This window comes from Dama dama, chromosome X (assembly GCF_033118175.1).
Source record: "Dama dama isolate Ldn47 chromosome X, ASM3311817v1, whole genome shotgun sequence".
NCBI lineage: Eukaryota > Metazoa > Chordata > Mammalia > Artiodactyla > Cervidae > Dama > Dama dama.
In genome coordinates this window covers 157,953,352-157,970,530 of record NC_083714.1, presented here as the reverse complement: position 1 = coordinate 157,970,530, position 17,179 = coordinate 157,953,352, and the positions used below count along the sequence as shown (strand labels likewise).

Genomic DNA, 17,179 nt, shown 5'->3' with positions numbered 1-17,179 from the left:
TGATAACCTCTATCTCGCAGCCCTTGCACAGTGAGCGGTCTCTCTGTTTGAGTTAGTTAGTTTCTAAGTAACTTTGAGTGTGAGTCGCTAAGTCATGTCCAGCTCTCTGCGACCCCACAGACTGTAGCCCACCAGGCTCCTCTGTCCATGGGATTCTCCATGCAAAAATACTGGAGTGGGTTGCCATTTCCTCCTCCAGGGGAATCTTCCCAACCCAGGGATCAGACCCAAGTCTTCTGCATTATAGGCAGACTCTTTAGCATCTGAGGGCAAAAACACATTTGCAAGACACCCTGACAGCATCTCATGGTCTCTTGGGGACGTGAGTGACTTTTACCAGCTGCGTGGCTGGCACAGCCTCAGCGATCAAGGGAGCTTTCAGGAACTGAGACTGGGGTGCGGGCTGTCTGTCCATTACCTTGCCAGCATGATGCTGGAGTTGGGGTTGCTGGTGGCTGGACCGGTGGGACTCCACTTGATGGTGTATATCTCTTTGCTGTGTGCCTGAAGGTCGTGGACACACATGTCCTGCTTCATACTCCAGATCTAGGGGACACAGCAGGATCACGTGAGCAAAGGCTGATTCTCCCACTGGGTGAGGGGAGGGGAGGTTCCTGCCTGGAGCATTGCAGAGGTTTCTCTTGTCTCTGGTAAGCTCACGGCCAGCGGGTTGGGCGGCTGACAACGCGCAGGTGCTTCACAGGCAGAGGCGTCCGCTGACCACCAGGGGGCGCCCGTAAGAAAGGCTGGGGGCGGGCGGCGGTCCAAAGGACCCTGATCTGATCTCAGAAGCTAGGCAGGGTCCGGTTGGGTCTAGTTAGTACTTGGATGGGAGAAAGGCCTCAGGAACGGAAGAAGGCTCCGTGGGAACACGGTTAATAAACAGGGCTTCACTGCCGGGGCAAGTGGCACGCCGTTTGCAGAGAGAAAAGACGACAGAGACAGCAAGGGAGCTCACGACACAACGGTCAGCTGCAGGAGCACCACGGGGACTGAAGACAGCGTGGGGGCTCCGGGGGTCACCTAGGGTCATACCAGCCTTACCTTCAATGTCACGTCATCAGAACAGGAGGCTAGCAACATGCCAGAAGGATCCCATTTGATGGCGTTGACCTCATTCTGCAAGAGAGCCAAAGGGTTAAAAAGAAAGAAATGAAGGCCTGGGTGTAGTAAACACAAGCGTCCAGCAGGGGGCGGGAGCGCTCTGTCTTCTCTGCAAAAAGCCTGAGATTAGTAAACACAAGCGTCCAGCAGCGGGCAGGAGCGCTCTGTCTGCTATGCAAAAAGCCTGGGAGCAGTAAACACAAGCGTCCAGCAGTTGGCAGGAGCTCTCTGTCTTTGCTGCAAAAAGCCTGGGAGTAGTAAACACAAGCGTCCAGCAGGGGGCAGGAGCGCTCTGTCTGCTATGCAAAAAGCCTGGGAGCAGTAAACACAAGCGTCCAGCAGGGGGGCAGGAGCTCTCTGTCTTTGCTGCAAAAAGCCTGGGAGTAGTAAACACAAGCGTCCAGCAGGGGGCAGGAGCGCTCTATCTTCTATGCAAAAAGTCTGGGAGCATAATAAAAGTAAATGGGGGGGGGGGGAAAGCCTGGGTGTAGTAAACACAAGAGTCCAGCAGGGGGCAGGAGCGCTCTGCCTTCCCTGCAAAAAGCCTGGGAGTAGTAAACACAAGCGCCCAGCACGGGACAGGAACGTTCTGTCATCTCTGCAAAAAGTCCGGGAGTAGTAAGCACAAGCGACCAGCAGGGGATAGGAGCGCTCTGTGTTCTCTGCAACAACCCTGGGAGTATAATAAAATTAAATGGGGAAAAAAAGAAAGAAAGAAAGAAAAAAAAAGCCCGGGCGTAGTAAACACAATTGTCCAGCAGGGGGCAGGATCGCTCTGCCTTCTATGCAAAAAGCCCGGGAGTAGTAAGTACAAGCGACCAGCAGGGGGCAGGAGTGCTCTGTCTTCTATGCAAAAAGCCTGGGAGTAGTAAACAAGCAGAAGCATCCCGGAGGGGGCAGATGCGCTCTCTTCTCACTGAAAAACGCCTGGGAGTAGTAAGCACAAGCGGCCAGCAGGGGGCAGGAATGCTCTGTCTTCTATGCAAAAAATCTGAGACTAGTAAGCCCAAGCGGCCAGCAGGGGGCAGGAGCGCTCTGTTCTTGGTGAAAAAATGTCTGGGAGTAGTAAGCAGAAGCTTCCAGCAGGGGGCAGGAGCGCTCTGTCCACACTGCAAAAAGCCTGGGACCTGTCACACAATTTGAATGCAGAGTTCCAAGAATGCAGAGTTATCAAGAAAGCAACAGTTAGAACTGGACATGGAACAACAGACTGGCTCTAAACAGGGAAAGGAGTACATCAAGGCTGTATATTGTCACCCTGCTTATTTAACTTATATGCAGAGTACATCATGAGGAACGCTGGGCTGGAAGAAGCACCAGCTGGAATCAAGATTGCCAGGAGAAATATCAATAACCTCAGATATGCAGATGACAGCACACATGTGGCAGAAAGCAAAGAAGTACTAAAGAGCCTCTTGATGAAAGTGAAATAGGAGAGTGAAAAAGTTGGCTTAAGACTCAACATTCAGAAAACTAAGATCATGGCATCCGGTCCCAGCACTTCATGGCAAATAGATGGGGTAACAGTGGAAACAGTGGCAGACTATTTTGGGGGGCTCCAAAATCACTGCAGACAGTGACTGCAGCCATGAAATTAAAAGACACTTACTCCTTGGAAGGAAAGTTATGACCAACCTAGACAGCATATTAAAAAGCAGAGACATTAAAAGGTCCTCTAGTAAAAGTTATGGTTTTTCCAGTAGTCATGTATGGATGGGAGAGTTGGACTGTAAAAAAAATTGAGCAGATGCTTTTGAACTGTGGTGTTGGAGAAGACTCTTGAGAGTCCCTTGGACTGCAAAGATAACCAACCAGTCCATGCTAAAGTCCTAAATCAGTCCTGAATATTCATTGGAAGGACTGATGCTGAAGCTGAAGCTCCAATCCTTTGGCTACCTGGTGCGAAGAGCTGACTCACTTGAAAAGACCCAGATGCTGAGAAGGTGGGAGGAGAGGGGGTCGACAGAGGATGAGATGGTTGGATGGCATCACTGACTCAACGGACATGAGTTTGAGCAAGCTCTAGGAGTTGGTGATGGACAGGGAAGCCTGGTGTGCTGCAGTCCATGGGGTCACAAAGAGTTGGGCACGACTGAGCGACTGAACTGAACTGACTGCCTGGTCTCTAGGAGGAGCGGGTTCTCTGTTCCAGTAAAACGGGCTGCTCCCACCATCTCGATGGGCAACCTGGACTCTCCTGAGATGTGGCTGCAGGGTCCATGGCCGTTGACGTGAGCCCTTCCCCCACCCCCATCTTCTAAATTCCTCTGCTCTCTGAGGGCTCATCACTCTTGGTGTGACCTACTCCGACCTAGATCCCCCCGGACTCATCTTCATCCTGCCCTGAGAGGACTCTGTGAGTGCCTCTCCCCCCGCAGGCCACGGTAGGGTTTCGTGTGGTGGTCATGGAGATGCTACAGGCACACACTTGCTTTTTCTTGGTCGTAATCATAGCCTCTTCCTGTATCTCAGGCTTCTCCAGGTATTTACGTCCCTGAGGCTCTCTCTTCTCTTCCTTGAGTAGTCTCCAAAACTCTGCATGCGTTAAACAGGGCTCGTTTCTGCCTGTCTTGATACTTAGTGTCTTAATGCTGAGAGGGACCCGTGTGGCCTCCCTCTGATGTCAAGGCCATGACCCCACAAGATTTATGCTCCATTTGTTTATGGAGCCCCTTTTATGTGTCAGGGGCCACACATACTACGGTGACTGAGAGAGATGAGTGCACTGTCCATGGCAGTCTCCATTCTAGCGGCAGAGAGAATGAAAATCACAAATAAGTGAAGGATGTCCCTGGTGGTCTATGGGGAAGAATCCACTGGCCAGTGCCAGGGACACAGGTTCGATCCCAGGGCCGGGAAGACTCCCATATGCTGGGGGGGCGGCAACTAAGCCCATGCACCACAAGTCCTGACCAGGAAGTGCTATGAAGAAGGACCCCAGTGGTTCCTTGGTGGTCCTTGGTGTTGTGAAGGACTCTTGGTGGTCCGGTGGTTAAGAATTTGCTTTGCAATGCAAGGAACGCTGGTCTGACCCCTGTTCCAAGAAGATCCCACATGCCACAGGGCAACAAAGCCCATGTGCCACCAACTGCTCAGTCTATGAGTCACAAATACTGAAATCCGTGCACCATAGAATCTGCACTGCAACAAGAGAAGCAGCTACACTAAGTCTGCTTACTGCAACTAGAGAAAGCCCACGTGTAGCAACAAAGACCCAGCACAGCTACAAACAAATAATTTAAAATAATGCACTTAAAGCACAAGCGACTCAAGGAAAAAAAAAGGTTGGACATCATCGAAATTAAAAAAGTTAAAAATAACAAATAATTTAAAATAATGCACTTAAAGCACAAGCGACTCAAGGAAAAAAAAAGGTTGGACATCATAGAAATTAAAAAAGTTAAAAATATAAATAAAGGAAAGAGGAAGTGCTGTGAACAATGGCATATCCATAGAGGGCAGGAGACTGGTTTTATCTAGTCGTCCATGACATCTCCTTGACAAGGAAGGAACATTTAAGTTGAGACCTGAGTGCAGTGTGGGAGTGAGCCACAAGAAAATCCAAAGAGTTTCATAGGCAGAAAAGGGGATGTGCAAAGGCCCTGTGGCAGGACTGAGCTTGGGTGTAAAGAAGCCTGTGCTTGAAGGTTCTGAGCCAGCAGAGGGCTGTGATGGGAACAGGCTGCAGCCATCTGCAGGGCGTGTAGGTTGAGGGAATTTGGGATTTGGAGGTTTTCAGCAATGGCAGGTTTTCATCTGCCTCATGCATAGTTGAAAAGGCCACCCTTCCACGGCTCATTCCTCACAGACACGCACACACACACACACATGCACATGTGTGCATGCACACACACACACACACACACACACACGCATACCCTAGAACCTGGCACAACAGCAGGCAAGCCTGGGTATTTCTGCCCTGAGAGAATAATTCGCACATCTGCTCCCACAGGGTCCAGAGGAAGGTGTGTCACTGGGATGGCCTCTAGGAGCACAGTTTTGGCAAGTGACGCCTGGCTTTTCATTCCACTGATTGCTCCCCACACCCTGCCTCCTCCTCTTCCAACCACGTGGCATCATCCGTGAAAAGGCCACTCTCAGTTTTAGCAAGAGAAGGCCTCCGGGCACCTCCTGGAATTGTGCAGTGGTTGCCGGGTCACCACTGCCCGAGGGAACCCTCTAGGACCACAGAGCTCTGAGATCTCGGGACCCCTGATTCAGCGCAAGTCCCAGGGCCCGGAAGCTGCACGGTGTCAACAGGCCCGGTTTCCATTTGCTCTGCGTCATCCACGGGGTGTGGCTGAGAGTGTCTCCAGGCAGGGTAGTGGGGTGGATACAGTCATGACATCAGTCAAGATGCCCGAGATGATTCTGTAGGGTTCGCTCTGTCCTTTAGGGACGCTTTAATCCCACGTGGGTGGACATATTGTGTTTTTTTTTTTTTTCTCTCTTGAATACCGCCGTGCAACTTGTGGAAGGCACTCCCAGACACTTACAATGACCCGTGACATTCTTTCTTCCTCCCCAGGTTCCGATGGCAGCACCATCGAAATCCACGTCGCAAGCGTGTCCCGCAGCGGCAAGGCGGCGGACTCTGTTCCGCAAGTCCGAGGAGACGCGTAGAGAGGACGCGACGGGGCTGGGGCGGGGGCAGGGCAGATTGTCAGGCCCTCTGTGTGTGTTTTCAGACGCGAGGGTTCTCATCCCTCACACAGTGCGCTCGCCCCCGCAGTCAGCACACTTCGGGGTGTAGTATACACCGCCCTCCCCCCCCCTCCCCCCCCCCCCCACTGAATCTTCCTGCCATCACAGTTAACAGCGTGTTCCCTGGCAGCCTCTGTGTGATGCAGAGGCCTACCGTGAGCCTGTGCTTGGGAACGAAAGGCAGATTCCCTTCGACGCCAGCAGCTTGTCCTGAGTGTCCGTGGACGTTCGTTTTTCTGATCTGGCTGTAATGTCAATGCCAGACCCAGGTCCTTGGAAGAGTTAATAATGATAATAAAGAAGTAGTTGTGTCCGAGCTCCCAGCCTGACGTGGGGTCTGCCTGAATAATAACCTCTAAGCGAAGGCTCTTGTATAAGATAAGTGATGATGCAGGGACCGGTGACGCGCCTGGGAGCAAGTTCCTCATCCACCACTAGGGGGCAGAGGAGGGCAGGCTTGGACCACCAGGTTAGCCTTCGGTCGGTCCTCAGCTGTGTTTAGCGGTGGTGATTCAGTCTAAGGGAGGCTTCCATTCAGTTCAGTCGCTCAGCGTGTCAGACTCTTTGCGACCCCATAGACTGCAGCACGCCAGGCCTCCCTGTCCATCACCAGCTCCCGGAGATTGCTCACAGCCATGTCCATCGAGCTGGTGATGGCATCCAAATATCTCAACCTCTGTAGTTCGCTTCTCCTCCTGCCTTCAATCGTTTCCAGCATCAGGGTCTTTTCCAAGGAGTCAGTTCTTCGCATCAGGTGTCCAAAGTATTGGAGCTTCAGCATCAGTCCTTCCAATGAATATTCAGGACTGATTTCCTTTAGGATGGACTGGTTGGATCTCCTTGCAGTCCAAGTCTCCTCCAACACCATAGTTCAAAAGCATCAATTCTTGGGCACTTAGCCTTCTTTATGGTCCAAATTTCACATCCACACATGACTATGGGGAAGACCGTAGCTTTGATTATATGGGCTTAGGACCTGACTCTGCTCAGATCATTGCCAACGTTTCCCTTTCCATAATTTTACATATATAATAATATAAAACTGTCCTTTGGTATCCATGAGAGGTTTGTTCTGGGACCCCCATGGATACCAAAATCCACAGATGCCCTCCACATCTGCATGGTCTACATTTGTGGGGCAGTGTGGAGGACTGTCTGTTTACAGACTTTATGTATTATAAACACACACAGGCATATACGTTTTGGGGGATGAAAATATTGTACATACTACACACAGGAGACACAGGCCACCTAGATAAGTCTATGGCACAAGCACACACCATTTCCTGTTTTGCCATGTGACCCTCATTCACATCAAGATCAGAACTCTGTCTCGCTTGGGGAAAGCTGTCCAGGCAGCTGCTGGATTTGTGCTTTTGGAGTCCTAGGGCCACAGAGGGGATTCAGGGCATCCCATGACCATGACCGTGGTACCCAGGGCTGCAAGCTCCTAAAGCTGCCCTTGTTATGACATCACAGCCACCTTGACCCAAGATGTCCAGCAGCAGTAAAGAGGACTTTTTAGCTTTTCTGGGTGCTTAACCTCTGTATTGATATCCTGTCTGCCCATATCATCAGAAGCCCTGACGTCTCTCCTCTGAGGGTTCCTCCTGCCGAGCAAGACACAGCCCTAGCCCAACTCTAGAGCAAAGATGCTAGCTGCTGGCTTTCCCAGGCTCCCTTGCAGCTAGAGCATGTCTCAGACGGGCCTGGTGCGGCTGAGGAGACTCATGCCCCACTTCAACATTGGAAGCTGATGCACAAGGCAATGGGCTGTGCAGAAGCAATTCCGGGAAGGGGTTGGCAGCTGGAAGGTCTGCTTTGGAAGGCAGCTTGGGGCCAGCCCAGCGTCTGGCATTGAGGTGTGGGCAGCTCCCCAGTGCTGTGTGTGTTACCTGCATGGGCCCGATTCTGTGCCTGGCTCTGGCTGCTTCTGTCTGTCCTGCCCCCACCCATGGGATACCCCAGAGCTGCTTAGTATACTCTTCAGTCATTCTGGCTTCCGTTAGCCAGAGTCCAGTGGCTCAGCTGGTAAAGAAACTGCCTGCAATGCAGAAGACCTGGGTTAAATCCCTGGGTCGGGAAGATCCCCTGGAGAAGGAAATGGCAACCCACTCCAGTATTCTTGCCTGGAGAATTCCATGGACAGAGGAGCCTGGCGGGCTACACACAGTAGCAAAGAGTCAGACATGACTGAAGCGACTAACAGTTTCACTTTCAGTTCAGTTCAGTCACTCAGTCGTGTCCGACTCTTTTTGACCCCACAGACTGCAGCACGCCAGGCCTCCCTGTCCATCACCAACTCCCGGAGTCCACCCAAACCCATGTCCATTGAGTCAGTGATGCAACCCAACCATCTCATCTTCTGTCGTTCCCTTCTCCTCCTGCCTTCAATCTTTCCCAGCATCAGGGTCTTTTCCAGTGAGTCAGCTCTTCGCATCAGGTGGCCAAAGGATTGGAGTGTCAGCTGCAACATCAGTCCTTCCAATGAACACCCAGGACTGATCTCCTTTAGGATGGACTGGTTCGATCTCCTTGCAGTCCAAGGGACTCTCAAGAGTCTTCTCCAACACCACAGTTCAAAAGCATCAATTCTTCAGTGGTCAAGTTTCTTTATAGTCCAACTCTCACATCCACACATGACCAATGGAAAAACCATAGCCTTGCCAAGTGTTTAAATGAGCCTGCTCATTGCCCTACTGCAGATTCCCCACCTCCTCATTCACAATCATGCTTTGTGTGGAGTTTCTCTCAGTAACTCGGCTCAAGCATAAGTGTTTCTCTTTATAGGAGCTCCCATGCTCGAGTTATTATTAACTTCAAGGTTCAGGGGAAGGTAACACTTCTAACAGTCCCTGCCTGCCCCGACCCCTGTGGTCTCCCTGCCCTTGACTTCCCATTTGGCACTCCGGGTGGACCTATATCTTCACTTTGCTTACCTTTTGTGTGGATGAAGACACGTTGCAGAAAAAGGGAGCTAGGCTGGGGGAAAAAACCCCAAAATTCCACCCAATTCTGACTCTTTTGTGACTGTCCATTATCTGCTGCCCATGCCTTCTCATACATGTAAACTAGTGATTTGCAGGCTCCCATCACCAACAGTGACCAAGACCAGTGCCCACAGGGGCACAGAAACCTCCCCGTGAGTATGAAGAACACCTCAAAGACCTTTTAGGAACATCACCCAGATGTGGGCTCCTGAAAACACAACAAAGTCTTTGCTCTGTGAGTGGAAACTCAGATTCCCAAAATAAATTGGGGAGGGGAGGGGTCTCAATGGACAAATATTTTTAGAATCAGTGCAGCAAAGGGTTCCATAGAGATGATAGTTAGGTAAAAGCTCGGGCCATCTGGTCTCAACCCAGTTTCCATCACAGCACAAAGGGACCTCCTTGAAGCTGTGACCGAGCTACCAGCGTCTGTGGCTACAGCTACAGAAGCCCGAGTTCCACCACCCTCATTGACCGGTGCTTAAGTCCTGCCACACAACCTGTACCCTGGTGGGTTCATGACACGGGTCACCCCAGACTCTTCAGCAGAAGGGCTCAAGAGTGCTCAGAACCTCACCCCAGTTCTGCCGCATGAGAGCACGCTTGGTCAGCTTAGTAAGTCTTACAAAAAAAAAAGAAAAAAAACAGAGAGAGAGAGAAAATATAGAATCAGGCAGGCAGGTCTGCACCCCGGCGACACTGGGGCAGAAGCAACAGCCCAGGTCCTGTGCGATTCCCACTCAGGGTCAGCTTGTGGCCGGAGGCTCTTTGGGGTGACTCACATGCATGGCCAGATGCAGCCCGTCTGGCCTCCTCTGTGTCAGTTCCCCGCTGCCTGTCACTGGGGGTGGGGCGGACATCGCTTCAAAGTGACAATGTGGCTTCTGTTTACGGATTTCAGCGGCATAAAGGGAACTGGTCACTGTCTGCACGTGTCTGCCTGCGGTCACCGGCCATCCCTATGACTTTAGGTTCTTCTAAGTCTATTCATTGAGGAACTCAAAACTGCCAGTGACCCAAGCCTGAGGACAGAACATCCATCTGCTTTAAGACTTCTCTAAAACAGCCAGCCTGAAACAAAGTAACAAGAAAGAAACTAGTTACAAAAAAAAAAAAAAAAGCATGCTCGCCTTTCACATCCTAATGCGTCTACACTCCTCTGGTCTCTTCCTCTGGTTTACAACCAGCTGGTTGTAAAAGCAGCCCTGGCTCCTGCCCATCTCTCTTGGAGAAAAAAAACACAAGAGCCTGGGGACTTGACTCAGCAGAGCAGTCAGGGTGGGCCCCCCAAAATTACCGCCCCAGACGAAGAAGAAAGCACACGCGGAAAGTTCTCTATCAAAATAGAGCAATTTATTCAAGACAACCGAATATGGTTTGTTGATTCTCTCTTGGAACAAATGAGCCATCACACACACACACACACACACACACACACACACGCACACACACACACACACACATACACACACGGTGATTCTCCTTCCAGGAGAGCATGAGGGTGAGGGTTACTGTGGGGGATTGGTGGAGAAAACGGAACGGGGTGGCGGGTGGGGGCCGTGTGGATGGAACAGAAGCTGGAAGATGCGGACAGGACATCTGGCTGCACGTCTGACACAGACAATAAAAACCGCAGAAGCCAGAAATTCACAAACCTTGGGGAGCGGAGGGAGGGAGACACTCTGCATTGGATGGGAAACACGATAGGAAAAAAAAAAAAAAAAGTGGGCTGAAAGGTTAAAAAAAAAAAGAAAAAAAACACGGAACAAAGTAGACCCTTACTCCCGACAAAGTGCACTTCCCTTGGCTCCGAGATCTCTTTTCAGAAAGACAAAGTGAACATTGCGGTTCTGTAGCCGCCGAGTGGCATCGGACTCGCTTCCACGGGCTTGCGTGCGTGCATGCGCACCGGACGAGCTCGCCTGCATGGCGGACGATTCCGGGGATTGTTCTGTGCGTTATTCTCTGCTTTCAGCACCAAGGTCCCATCTGGACACTGAGGACCGCGAAGCGCTCTGCACGACGTCTAGAAGCTGCTTGCACTGCCGAGGCCATGTTCCCGCCGAGCACTGCCAGGAGGCACAGCGGGGGTGACTCAGGGTAGGCATGGCTTCCAGGGATGCTGGCTGCCTCCTCCTCGTGGTCCCCACCCCGGGGCCTCTTCCCCGATGGTACACCGGCAGTTCTGTCTATCTCAGCAGCGTCACATCATCGCAGCGCCTGGTATCCAGTCCGCGTCCTTGACCTCCCAATGGCTCCAATCCGGCAACTTCCAGCCTGGTTCAGGTTCACCAGGAGGCCAACGTCAACACTTGGGAGACCCTGCGTACTGACCTCCCCGTGATGATCCTCTCTTGAGCCTTTTATACCGAATCCCACCATCACCACCCTCCAGCAGCATTTGGCTCATCAAATGCAAACTGCGTCTGGACCCCGGACAGCTGATGCTGTGTGGAGAGTGCCACGTTTTTACTTGGGAAGGGGTACAGACATGGTGTTCATCTAGACCTCTGCAAACTGCATCTCAAAGTTAGTCATTTAGGGGGTGGTGGGGGGAGCAGTGATTATCCGTGGACCCCTGAGGGCTTCTGCGATCTTCAAAGGTGGGAGTGGAGACTCCAACAGAACACTGACCTTCTTCTGAAAGGTTAAGCGTTTAGATACAGCAGAGCCTGAATAACACGCCCGACCTGTGAACAGAGTGCCTTTTGGTCTTGTACCTGTGGGGGTGGCGGGGCGGTTTGAAAAACTCTCAGATCCACGGAGACTCGTTAATGCACTGAGAGAGATGAATGCACTCTGGCTTTGGGGCTGCTCCCGGGACAATCCACCTTCTGCACAAAGGCCTGGCCATGCCCTGTGGTTGGCTTTTGGGTCCATGGACAGATACCACCACCCTCCGTATACCATTCAGGCTGGTTGCTGGGACACAAAAGGGCTGCAACCTACCCACCCACAGTCAGCCCCATTGCTGGCTAGGGGGGGAGACAGATAAGCCCAGAGGCCCTGTGCTAATTACAAGCTGGGTCAGCATCAGGGGATTGTTCTGTGCGTTATTCTCTGCTTTCAGCACCAAGGTCCCATCTGGACACTGAGGACCGCGAAGCGCTCTGCACGACGTCTAGAAGCTGCTTGCACTGCCGAGGCCATGTTGTTAACAAGACAACTGTTAAGTACAAAGATCACCTGATTCAAGGGAAAGGAAAACTCCCCTAGGGACACACAAAGCCATGTTTTAATGTTTTTTTTTAAAAAAACAGTAAAAAGATTTGTTTAAAAAAAAAACACGACAATTCCTTTCTCCTGACCTGCTGCCAGAGGAAGCAAACTGTGAAAATGACCTGTGAAGACATCCTACATCTGTTAATTTACCCCCAAGGACTGAAAAGCTCTCCCCGATTGCTTCTGTCGCTGGGAAAGCCCATGAAGTCCCAGAGGCCCCTCTGGTTGGTCAGCCCTTGAGGGACTTGGCCAATCTGCGCCTGGTTTTGGGTGGGGGGCCCACCTTGGCCCCGAGTCTTGAACTAGGCGGCATTGGTGGTGTGGAACGGGGCGATTCTTTCGGCCCCCTTTCACTGATGCTGGTTCTGGGAATGCTTCTTGGGTTCCAGGGCATCCCCTTGTCCGCGGCTACGGTCTGACGCAGCAGGAAAAAAAAACAAAACAAAAGGCCAAGGTCTTCCTGGAGCAGAAAAGGGTCTGGGGTCTTCTGCTCCAGCTGCACAAAGCAGCCCTGTGGCCAACTCCAGAGCGGCCCACCCAGAGTCCCCTCACTGCCTTCCACCAAGCTGAAAGTGAAGAGACTCCTCTACCTGTCTCTTCTTAAAGGTATCTTTACTTTTTTGTTAAATATGAATCACACAAAGCTCTCATGTCTGAATGGCCATTTTACGATTTTAAAATTGTTTTAACATAAAAAATATCTTTTTTTTCTTCTCCAAAAATACTCTGGGATCTTCCTCTTATAAGTCACTTTTTTTTTTCTTCTTCCCCCTCCTGTAAAAAGTCCCCCTTCCCCAGCCTTCTTACATAAAGCACTTATTATGCACCGAAAGTGCCCTTGAGACAGAAGATGTGAGGTGACTATGAGGGAGAGGGATGGGGGAGGGGCATGGGGGAAGGAGGGCGAGGGGCATGGGGAGGGGGAGGGGCGTGGGGCAGTGGGGAGGGGAAGATGCAGGCAAGAAAGCTGTCGTCAGAGACTGTCACACCATCCAAGAGAGAGGGGCTGTGTCTACGGTGGGTGAAACAACAGCAAAGAAGCAAGACACCCAGGAACAGTTTCCACCTTGGACCCAAGGCCCGCCCCTTTCCCCTACCCCCCAAGCCCACCAACCAAGACGACAGGATTCCAGCCCATAGAAAAACCACTGGGACAAAGATTCTAGAAAACAGAATCTGTTGGGATTACAAAGGTACCCATTTCATCCATACAAACTGGTCTTTCAAACGTCCTTGTGAGAGTTTAACTGTAATGTCCAAATTTTTAGCGAAAAATCCAAGAACAAAAAACCCATTGACAGGAGGCGTTTTTTCCTCCCCTTCTGGTTTATCACAGCATTTTTTTCCCCCTTCTTTTCGTTTTGGCACAGCCTTTCCTTTTTTTTTCGTTCCTCTCAACCATCAGAGCCTGTTCTGGGTGGAAACCGATTTGTGCACCACGTCAAGCTGGCGGCTTTGCGCTCCCCCGGGGCTGGACGTTCCGGGTGGAAACCATTCCTTTTCCTCCCCCTTTAATAGGACTTGCGTGTGTGTTTTCCATTTTAAACTTCTTGGTGAAGTTTACCACAAAAAAAAAAAAAAAAAAAAAAAAAAAATAGAGACTCCGGTAGCCAGGGATGACTTCGTCTCAAAGGACACTCCCTAAGGTCAGGCTGGCGCTGTTTAGGAGCTGCCGGAATTGTTTCTGAATAGTGCTACAAGCCCACATGTTCATTGCTGGTCCATTAGAATTCTCTTCTCGTGTCTATAACATTTTTTTCTGTGTGTGTTTATTTTCGCAGATCTAACACGCACACCTGGAAGGAGAGAGAAAAGCACCTGTTATCTTGAGAGGCAACATAAGATGCCCTTAATAGCAGAGGATGGCACACGGCCCGTGGACCAAACCTGGCCTGCCGTCCACTTGTTTATAAATAAAGTTTTCTTTGCACACAGTCCACTCTGTGTTCATTCAGCCTGAATGAACTTTCATTCAGAGTGAATTCACTCAGGGCTCATTCCCACCAGCTCTAGCGGACAGGTGGCTGTCTAAACATCATTACCACCCAACCGCAGGCCACGGCCATGGGTGGGTGTCACAGACCAGACCACTACATGGTGGAGCAGAAGGGAACTGAAGCCTCAGCACACATCTGGGGCAGGGGGGCAGGCTGACACTCAGCCAGCCAGCACCCTGCCTTACAGCTCAGGGCAATTCCAGAGTGCAGGCATGAATCCGCAAGCTGGACACCTCAGGGCACCAGCAGACGGTTACTGGGACCCAGGAGACCGGTGGAATGGAAGGTTGGGCCTTCGTCACCAGAGGGTCCGGGTGGGAGGACGAACGTGGAAGCCAAGGGTGGGCCAAGTTGCTCAGCACCTGGGATATGGGGGGCACTTCTCTGCTGTGGCGGGAGGTCCCCAGCACCCCGAGAGTTCCAGCAGCAGCCACGGTTTCCACATCAGATGCCAGCAACGCCCCCCACACACCCTCAAAAGAACCCACAGCCCGAATGCCTCCAGACACTTCCAATGTCTCCAGGGGTGCAATCGTCCCAGCTGAGAACCATCAATTCCGCCAGAAAAAAAAAAAAACAACATCCAGGAAGTGAGAAGAGAGGTCCGCTCTCAGAGCACTGCCCAGCCCAGATGCTTCCTTCGTCAACAGGCATCTCCGAGGCCCATCCCGGCCCTGGGAGTGCACCCACGTGGTTCTCAGCGGTCTGGATCGCTCTCTGACCCCCTCCCGAAACCGCCCCCCGCCCCTGCATCCCCTCTCTCTCCCGCCGAGGGAGGAACCCCAGGGTGCCGCTTACGGAGCCGTCTGACGCACTGGCGCCCACTTTGTCGCCCCGGGCTTTCCAGCACACCTGGAAGATGCCCCCGGTGCCTCGGTAGCTGTGGACGAGACTTCCGCTCTGCAAAGCAAGGGCTTAATCACCCGAGAGGGGAACACTGACGAAACCACCCCCCCGCTGGGGATGTCGGCCCAGAAGCTTCCAAAGACACGGATGCTGATAGAACTTTCAGTGAAAGGGGCTCTGGTGGCTGCGGGAAGTCTGAATCAGAACTATGGCCACGGCAGGGGGCGGCGGCGGGGCAGGGGGGGGGGGTTGGTGAGGAGAATGCAAAACGTGGGAAGCTGCTGGATAGACCATGGGGACTTTATCTCGGTGCTCTGTGATGACCTGGAGGGTTGAGATGGTTGGGGAGAGGGAGGTTGAAGAGGGCAGGTCCATCCTGGGACCACACACAATGTCTGCTGCTGCCAATGGAGGGCAGTGGTGGGTGCAACATTTCCTGCCAAGGACTCAGAAAAAACATAACCCGAGTCCCTCGCAGGGGCGACCCAGCTCCCACAAAGAGCCCTGTGTAGATGCCGCTGGGTGGGCTTATGCTCCCCTCCAGGGAACCGAGGATGTGTCTAGATATGTGTCCGAGGCGAGGCACTCCTGAGTGCAAACTCGGGTTCTGGGGTCACCAAGAAAGTGAAATCAAAGTGTCAGTCGCTCAGTCATGTCCGACTCTTGGCGACCCCATGGACTGTAGCCTGCCAGGCTCCTTTGTCCACTGGGTTCTCCAGGCGAGAACACTGGAGTGGGTTGCTGTTCCCTTCACCGGGAGAATCTTTCTGACCCAGGGATCGAACCAGGGTCTCCCGCATTGCAGGTGGCTTCTGTACCACCTGAGGCACCAGGGAAGCCCACGGGTCAGTGAGAACTTGACTGTGTTGGGTGTGGGGCTGGGGAGGGGTGGAGACCCAGGTGGCGGGGATGCAGGGGGCTTACCTGAGTGTTCCAGATGTGCATGCACTTGTCGAAGGAGCTGCTGGCCAAGTACTTCCCGTCGGGGCTGAAGGCCACGCTGTAGACGGGCTCCTGGTGCTTGGTGAGCGTGTGGATGCACACGCCCCGCTCTACGTCCCAGAGTCGGACGGTAGAATCGAATGAGGCGCTGGAAGGACACAGAGGTCACTGAGGATGCCCGTGGGTTCAGAAAAGCTCACCACAGCTCCCAGCAGTTTCCCGCCAGTCTCCTGAGGATGCGACTCTCACAGTAAAAGAGTGGCTGTCCTGCGCAGACTCTGACGTTTCAGAGACTGTAAATGGGTACCTCTTCCTCTTCTAGAACATGACTCAAGATGCACTGAACAAAGAGCCACGGTCCAGGGAGGGGACACATGCATGCCTGTGGCCAATTTGTGCTGAGGTATGCCAAAAACCATCACAACATCATAAAGTGTTTTCTTCCAATTAGGATAAATTAAAAAAAAAGAGTCACACAATAAATCTCTTTCTCCTTTTGGATGCTGTTATCAGGGGAACAAACTGACAACCACACTCATTTATTTCTGCATTCTCTGAGACATGAACGAGATATCTTCGCGACAGTTTCTAAAACAGTCCCACCACTGACAACACATGGTATCGCTGCCAATGAAAACAATTCCAAAAATAGAGCCGAGAGCCATATTTGGGGACATAGCTAAGTGAGCGAACACAAATTTTAATCCCATGCAAATTAAAATATAATCGCATCCAAATATATAATCACACTCCCGGGAGCTGCAAATTTGAGTTACGTCTAAATCTGAAAGAAGAGTGGGCATCCATGCGTTCCAAGTTGTCCCATTCATGTCCGACTGTTTGCGACCCCATGGAGCCCGCCAGGCTCCTCTGTCCATGGGATTCTCCAGGCAAGAACACTGCAGTGGGTTGCCGTGCACTCCTCCAGGGCGTCTTCCTGACCCAGGGATCGAACCCATGTCTCTTACATCTTCAGCACTGGCAGGCGGCTTCTTGACCACTAGTGCCACCTGGGTAGCCCACCCACCACAAAGCTGTTTCTCTCAGCATTTCTTCCCTCTTCTGGGACTTACATCCATCTCTTTATGCTTGGTTGTCTAGAAGCCTCACTTACACCCGTCATGGTACCATGTGATTCAGAAACAAAACAATGCAAAACAAAAGACACTGTTTTGTTCCTAGACCTTTCAGTGGATTTGAGGACAGTGACTGGCAATTAGAGGATAACACCTCTCATGTTTTTCTGGATCAGCTTTTCAGCTGATGCAACAATTCCTTTCTGTGTTTTCTGAGAGATGGCCTTGGGTCATGCACTTTCAGTAACAGACTGTACATCCCACTGTTATGGGACAAAGACAAGGGGAGGGGGGC

At 51.8% G+C, this 17,179-nt stretch overlaps 1 protein-coding gene across 1 annotated transcript in view; it reads left to right on the top strand.

Moving 5' to 3' along the window:
• LOC133052985 (G-protein coupled receptor 143-like) overlaps positions 1 to 5,730 on the top strand; it is a 34,596-nt gene extending 28,866 nt beyond the window's left edge. The window contains 2 exon segments of the mRNA XM_061137739.1: positions 3,483 to 3,488; positions 5,636 to 5,730. Coding sequence (XP_060993722.1) covers positions 3,483 to 3,488; positions 5,636 to 5,730 — 101 coding nt within the window.
• The last annotated feature ends 11,449 nt before the right edge of the window (positions 5,731 to 17,179 follow it).